Source organism: Antechinus flavipes, chromosome 2 (genome assembly GCF_016432865.1).
Source record: "Antechinus flavipes isolate AdamAnt ecotype Samford, QLD, Australia chromosome 2, AdamAnt_v2, whole genome shotgun sequence".
NCBI lineage: Eukaryota > Metazoa > Chordata > Mammalia > Dasyuromorphia > Dasyuridae > Antechinus > Antechinus flavipes.
The window spans coordinates 372152352-372160305 of NC_067399.1; the positions used below are offsets into that span (position 1 = coordinate 372152352).

The 7954-nt window shown below is 37.9% G+C and overlaps 1 protein-coding gene across 1 annotated transcript in view; it reads right to left on the reverse strand.

Moving 5' to 3' along the window:
• Positions 1-4482, reverse strand: part of AMN (amnion associated transmembrane protein) — a 77085-nt gene extending 72603 nt beyond the window's left edge. Inside the window, exon 1 of the mRNA XM_051978323.1 lies at positions 4399-4482. Coding sequence (XP_051834283.1) covers positions 4399-4447 — 49 coding nt within the window. The 5' untranslated portion in view covers positions 4448-4482. The remainder of the gene's footprint in view (positions 1-4398) is intronic.
• Positions 4483-7954: the final 3472 nt, after the last annotated feature.

Below are 7954 nucleotides of genomic sequence, written 5' to 3' on the forward strand. Positions count from 1 at the left end.
GATCTGTTCACAAATGGTGATAAAGGACAAAAAAATCAATTAAATTAAAAAGAAATGTAAGAAGAGGAATGACTTTAAATGACTATTGGAAAAAATAAAAACTAAAAACAAAACAAACAAAAAAGAAATGACTCTTGGAACAGCTTTTGAGTTGTAATGCAAATAAATGACTCTGGAATTCTGGATCGTAAGAGCTGGTCTCCTGGGAAGGGGAATGACTACCATCTTCTGGGAGGTGAGGAGAATTGCAGGAGATGTGAGCCACAGTCCTTGAAAAATCAGGACAGCAGAGAAATCTCTCCAGAGCAGGCAGTGAAGGGAGCCAGCCACCAGTAACCTTTATGTGCTGAGGGCTACTGAAGGAGATGATAAGGAAGCTTTGTGTGCCACAGGAGCAGAAACAGAAGCAATGGAATGAAGCGGGAACAAAAAGGAATGACCTCTAGGTAGCATCTACATTGTAAGTCAGCAGTATCCAACTCAAATAGAAACCTTCATCCTTGCAGACTGCATATTGACTTAGAAAACCACAAATCAATATTATCTGGGTAGCATGTATTTTTATTATTTTGGTAAACATTTTCCAATTTCAATTTTAATCTGGTTCGACAGCATGTAACTGCAGAGTGTGATTTTGACACTTCTATATAAGTGATTAAAGCAAGTATTGTCATTTTCTAGGGACTCTGACCTGAGTACTATTTATTTTTCTTAAAGCCTTGTGAACTTAGATTCTTATAAAAATGGAATTACTGATCATACCCCTGGGGAGGTATCAAATGTTAAAGTTCCTGTATTAATCAGGTAGTGGCCACAAGATAGACTTAGGTCTTTAAAGTGTACTCATTCTGTAAGGAATGTCTCAAGAAAGAGGTAAAAGAGGGAAGGGGAAGAAGCATTTATTAAGCACCTTTTTGTGTCATCCATGTGCTAAGTGCTATACAAATATTATCTCATTTGATTCTTACAAATATAATCTCATTTTACAGTTGAGAAAACTAAAACAGGTGAGTCAAGCATCTTGCTCAGGATCCTGCAACTGGAAGTATCTGAGGTTGGATTTGAACTCAGGTTCTCCTGACTCCAAGCCCAACATTCTATCCACTGCAATATTTATATGCAACAAGAGTTACCTTAAAATTTTTTTCTTAACCATAAGAATGCCCAAAAATATAATGAGCTGCCTTATCAATGTAGTAAATTTTTCAAAATTGAAATGATCAAACAGAGGCTGTCTAGTCACTTGTCAAGAATGTTGTAGAGGACATAACTGAAAATGTGGAGAAGAGGCCAAGAAGATCATTTGTGAAGGGACTTTAAGCCATTCACACCTCAGCCTTAGGGTCTCTTGGACATTAAAAAAATCCGTGTTAAAGGTATACCTTTGCATAGCATCTTCTCTTCTAATAAGGTTTTTACTTCATTCATCTGTTTGAGCCATCATAGATCTGAATCTGTGGGATTTCAGGGGAGAGAAGGTGAGGTACTAAGGAACTCAGATATTGCAACCTGAGTGCTTGCAACAAATGAATCTCCTGCAATGGGATTTCAATCTACTCCTAGGAGATTTGTCTTTCCTTTCACCTTTGTCTTCCTCTGCTGTTGGGATCTCAAAACCTGGATCTCTGAGATTTGATACTCAGATATCGTAGATACCTGGTCATTCCCCCATGTAATGGTGTAATTAATCCCTGCTCCTGCCCCTTCTTCCTCTCCTGTGATTCAGAATCAACAATGACTGAGGTGAAAATCCTCTCTTCCTCCTATTTCTGCATGTATTCTCCCCCACCTCCAACAGTCCTCATCTTCCACAGTTCATATTTCCCTTTGCCCTCCTGTTAATGTTTACCTTTCAGTCTCTTCACTTCACATGATCTATCTCTCTGCACTAAAGAAAGCTTGGTTCTCCCTATAAGACATTCCACCTTAGAAAATCATCTCCAGTTCTAGGTGCTCCTTCTTAAATGCCTCCAAAGTACTATATTGGAAAATATAGATATATTCCTCATTCCCCAGTCCCATTTCCAAACTGTTCCTATGCCATTGTTATTTGGCAATTTCTCTCCCTTCTCTCCCTGTTTCCTGGAACTCTAGGCTCTTGAATAGTTCCGACCTATCACATTATCTTCATGCCAAGCTGTGGGTATGCATCCCTCCCCCTTTCTCCTTCTCTTTCCAACTCTACCTCAGAACAATAATCACATTAGCAGTCATTTCTAGAAAGGAAGTGTCAATCAATTGCCTTATGATGCAATTCATGTTCCCCCCTTCCTCTGACTATCCCTTGCTGGGCACCCCTCTTTTTTTGGTGTGTTTTCTTCCCCTATTAGAATGTAAGATCCTGAGGGAAAGGACTGTATTTCATTTTTGTATTTGCATCTCCAGAGCTTAGTATAACACCTGGCACAAAGTAAGAACTTAAATACTTTTACATTCATTCATTAATTTGAATTTCACTCAATCCACATTTGTCACCTAGTCTAATTCCTTGTCCCAGTCATCTACTGACCTCCATTTGACTCTCCTTTCTTTCTCAAGGAATTCATTACCTATCACCTTAACCCCTGTCTTCATAATTGGGCACTTCAATATACAAATTCATATCTCCTTGAATATCTTGGATTTTCAATTCATCAGCTTCCTAAAATTCTATGTCCTCTATCTCAATGTAGCCATAGTGCAAATAGAGAACCTATGACTGTTATATCTCCCATAGACCAGTACTCCAAATTTCCCCTCTGACCAAATTTCCTATCTTTAAATCTCTCCTTCTGTCTAACTCTGCCTGAACCTATTCTTTATCCTCACTATGATCCCCGAGTTCCTCTGTTATGCCCTGCATTCCCAGCCCATCACCTTTGTTCTAATCTCACTTCTTTTCCAGGCGTCTCTCCCTCCCACTTTGTTTAACTAGTTCACCATAAGCTCTACTTGAATCCTTCCCCCACCCCGATCTTTCTATCCCCACTCTTGGCAAATTCTAGCCTGGTATTATTCTCATCATTTGCTTTCTCTGTTTATTCGTGGGCAACTGAATGGTCTAGGAAAAGTTATGCAACTGGATTTTACTATAAAGTTATATTACTTAACGACAACTGAATCCTCACTGCTACTTGACAATTCTTTTATCCTTCCCAAACTGACTTTTTCTTTTTAAAAATGGACTTTTAAAAATTAGTGAAAATTCACCTTCTCTTCCTTTCACTTCTTCCCTTCCTTTGTATTAAGAAAGAAAAATAATCTCTCTGTTATTAACACCTAAATACAAATTTCTGCACTGACCAAGGCCCCCAAAAATGTCTCAATGAGTCTATCACCTTTCTGTCAAGAGCTAGGTAACATGTTTCATTTATAATTTGCCTTTTATTTGTTGTTATTTTGTCATTTTTCTAATTTTTAGTGATTTAGATTATTTTTATATGGGTATTGATAGCTTGGGTTTCTTTCTCTGAAAACTGCCATTCATAGTCTTGGATTATTTGCTAAAGAATGGCTTTTATTCTTATAAATTTTTTTGCAAGTTTCTTATGTATAAATTTTAGAAATGAGACATTAGTAGAGAAACTTGCTGTGTAGATGTTTTCCCTATTTACTTGCTTCTTTTCTAATGTTAGCTGCATTGCTTTGTTTGTGCAAAAACTTCTTATTTTATGTGACCCCACTGGTCCATTTTATCTTCTGTGATCCCTCTTATTCAGTCATAAATGCTCTTTACTATTAGGTCTAACAGGTATTGTTTTCCTTGCTTTTCTAATTTATTTATGGTGTCATCCTTTATATCTAAATTGTGTTGCTTCTCTTGATAGATGGTATGCAGTCTTGGTCTAGACCTATTTTTCTCTCTATCTCTCTCTTGAAATTACTTTGCATGTACTTTATTTTTGCCTATCTGTGTTCATCTTATGTCTCCCTTGCTCCTGGAGGATAAGGAGGACAAATGTGTATTGAAGTGAATAGTCCAAACCTTTTCCCCCTTCTTTCTTCTCTCCTCTATTTTACAGATTATAAAAGTGAATCTCAGAGGGAGGAAGGAACAAGCCCAAGGTCATACAATTATACAGATCCAGTATTTGAACCCAGGTTTCTTGATTCTAAGTCTGGAGATTTTGACATTATATCACAAGGATCAAGAGAAAAAGATTTTATATACTTCAAAATGCTACAGGAATAGGAGCAATCCTTAGCCTTATTCAAAACATTAGTATATCTCTGGACTGGGTGGTCTATAGCTTTCTTCCACACAGCACATCCAAATTATTTGCAGCTGTCCGGCTCCTGTCTCCATAACCCCACCCAGTCCTCCCAGCCCCCCATCTTCTGTATTTAGGAAATTCTGCCCAGACCCAGTCTCCTGTCTCCTAATCTCATGTTTTCTGATTCCCAGCCCAACAAACCTACCGCAGAACAGGAGACAGAGCAGAACAATGGGAAGATGCCAGCCTTCCATTACACACAGTCCCTGGGACCCGAGGCTGTTTTCTGCTTCTCTGAGCCTTCCCAGACTTTGGACTCTTCTGGCTCCTCAGATCCATGTGATCTGACCCAGGAGGGAACACCCTGAGAAGGCCAGGGAGCAACCAGGAGATCCTTAGCCAGTTATACATTGACAGGCTCTTATGGGCTCTAAGAACCAAGTCCTTCTATCCTCATTCTCAAGGATCTTCCTTGGCTCCTGACAGAAGGAAAACTGGGAAGTGGGAAGATCTAAATTCAAGCATTGTTTCTTTTATAGACTGGCTCTGAATCACTCAACCTTTGGGGCCTCCACAACACCCTCCAAGGCTACAGGTTGCAGAATAGATGACAAAGACCTCAGCTCCTCACTGGGGATTCTCTACATTGATAAAACAGTAATGAGAAGGAGAATGATGTAAATTGACAACTTTAAATTGCTTTAAGTGCTTTAAGTTTTGCAAAACACTACATATATTATCTTGTTTGATCTTCACAACAATTCTGGGAGGGAAGTGATATTATCTCCATTTTACAGATAAGAAAATTGAAGTCACAGAAATTAATTATTTTGTCCATGGTCACACAGATAATAAGTATCTGAGATAAGATTTGAACTGAGGTTTTTTCTAACTGTAAGCCCAATACTCTAATATCCTGATATCCTAGATCAGACCTAAAGTTCCAAAGCAATAGCAGAAATAACAACCCATTGTATTTATAGAATTTTTATATCCATTCTTTGAATCATTCTCATGATTTTGCCAATCAGGCAGGGGTTAGTACTATTTACTAGTTATACACATGAATCTACTTAATACCTACATGATCTTGAACAAATCATTTGAGTCTATGAGTTTTGACATCTTTATCTGTAAAACGGGACAATAATACTTGTTTTATTTTACAGATAAGAAAAATCTGGAAACTTCAAAGTGCTATAGAAATATGTGCTATCATCACTAAATAATTAAACATCATTTGACAGGGGAGAAAAACGCACATGGAGAGATGATTTGTCCAAGTGTCTAGGTTCCCAGGCTAGGGCTATTTTAGTAACAATAGAATTTAAATTGAAGGCCTTTCCTTCATCTCAGTCTTCTCTTTGCCTTTTCTTGCCCATATCACTGGCTTCCCTCCGGATAATGTTGTTGTTCAGTAATTTCTAACTCTTTCTGACCCCAGTTGGGGTTTCCTTGGCAGAGATACTAGAGTGGTTTGTCCTTTCCTTCTTCCTTACAGAGGAGAAAACTGAGGGAAACAGAGTTAAATGACTTGCTTAGGGTCACACAGCTATTAAGTGACTCAAGCTGATGGTGTTTGAGTGGTCTAGATTAGTGGCTATAAGAGAGTTGTTAAGAATTCCCTTTAAATCAGCCATAGGTTTCAGGAGTGAAAGAATTCACTCATTCCTGAATTATTAGTTGCAAAATGAAAGTTTATTGTTAGATAGAAATCAGTTTTCCCAGAGACTGACTTCTTTAGAGGCAGATTTATGGAAAATGGAGTTTTGCACTGAAAATGCAGTTCTCAGTGGACAGAAGGTCCTGGCAGTAAAGGGAGCTACAGAAGTCTGTCTGCAAAAGAACTTCGTTGAAGGAAGCTATTATATTAGGTCTTAGGAGGGAGTGGGACAGCCCAAGTTGGCTCATGCTGGGTTTCAGCTTGAGCTAGAATTTGAAGAGATTTGAATGAGTTTCTTTAACTCAATAGGGTTGGAATTCTTTTGCTCAGGACTGAACCAACCCCACCTAGATAACAGAATTAAATTGTTTGTCTTGTTTCCCTCGGGCGGGGTCCCTCACTGAGGCAGAATTGAAGATTTTCTTCTTCAAGGAGTTTTAGAGTTTCAGGGTCTCTTCTTCAAAGCCAGACTTGAAATCACAGTATTAGAGGAGAGAAGGGGGCTTCAACATGGCATTTTATAAAAGTAACATCACTGGACCTTGGAGACAGATGCCACATGGAGGGGTGAAAGAGAGAGAGGAAAATTCTTGTAATATCTATCTAATAGGATTGTTGTGGGGAAGGTGCTTTGTAAACTATAAAGTCATTAAGTATAGATTTATTATTAGTAGTAATTCTGAATGAGTAAGTTAATTTAACCTGAAAGAAAAAAGAGATACAAAAGCAGTCAAGATCCCATTTCAATATGTAATAGCTAATGAAAGCAGTGGGAGAATCCATTTATAGGACCCAGACACAAAACAGAAATGCTTGACAAACTGAAAATGTGGGGAAGTGCCTTCTTTTTCCTTTGCCTGATAAATTCAGTAAGCCCAAACCCATGTAGGCAGAACTTCTTTATAATTAAAAAAGAGACCATTCTAAGTAGTGCCTTTGTTAGATTGTGTTTGTCTCCCCTTTGTGTCTCTCCAGGGAGGGTTGGAAAGAATACTAACTTTGGAGTCAGCCAACCTGGGTAACAAAGCCTCCTTCTGTTACTTACTAACTGTGGGAGCTGGAACAAATCTCTTCTCGGGGTTCAATTCCCTCATTTGTTAAATGAAGGGGTTGAACTAGACGGACTTCTCTAAGGTCCTTTCCAGTCTGTGCTCTTATAAATAAGCCATGGTAGTTGAAAGTTGAATCTTTAAAATAGCAGTTGAAAGAAACAATTCTGTGATTTAGGCATTTTTGGAGCACCTCATTCCCACTGAATAGGGCTGCTAAGGACTATAAGAATAGAGCTTAAAATACCTATATTCTTACTATTTTCTCTGATTCTTTGGTAGTACTTTTCAGAATGCAAAATTGAAGGGAATAGTTTTGACTGATTGTGCAGTTTTTTAACCTAGCAGGTCTCAGCTTCCTCATTCAAATAATGTAGACCATCTTTACAGTCTCTTTGGGCTAGTAATATTTTAAAATTAAATTGTGATATATTTTGATATAATTGTAATATTCTAATATGAAAAGTTGCTCTTTTTATGCTAGATATTTGAAGCTATCCATCTTAAGGCTAGGAGCAATTTTGTTTATCAGAAGCTCAATGACCACTTGTCATGTCGAAATCATTCCTGTTTGAGTATGGTTTGGACCAGATGCCTCTGAGGTTCCCTTCAGTTCTGAGATGCTAGGTGGGAGAAGATTTAGACTTATTCTATGTGCCTCAAGAAGGTAAAATTGAGAGCAATGAATGGAAATTAAAGGTAGGTAGATAATGTAGTAGAGTGCTGAGTCTAGAGTGAGGAAGAACTAGACATATGACTTAGCAAGTAAGGCACTTAACATTTATGTGCCTCAGTTTTCTCAACTATAAAATGGGAATCATAATAGCCCTTGCTTCCCAGGATTATTGTGAGGATCAAGTGAGATATTATTTCTAAAGTTACTGGCATGCCACAGACTATGCTAACTAGAATTATTACTATTATTAAGTTACTTAGGTATAGATTTAGTCTGAATAAAAGGAAAAAAATTCCTAACAATTTAATTTGTCCTTAATGGAAAGGGATGCCATGTAATATAGTGAGTGAGACCCCCTCATCACCTGTAGCAT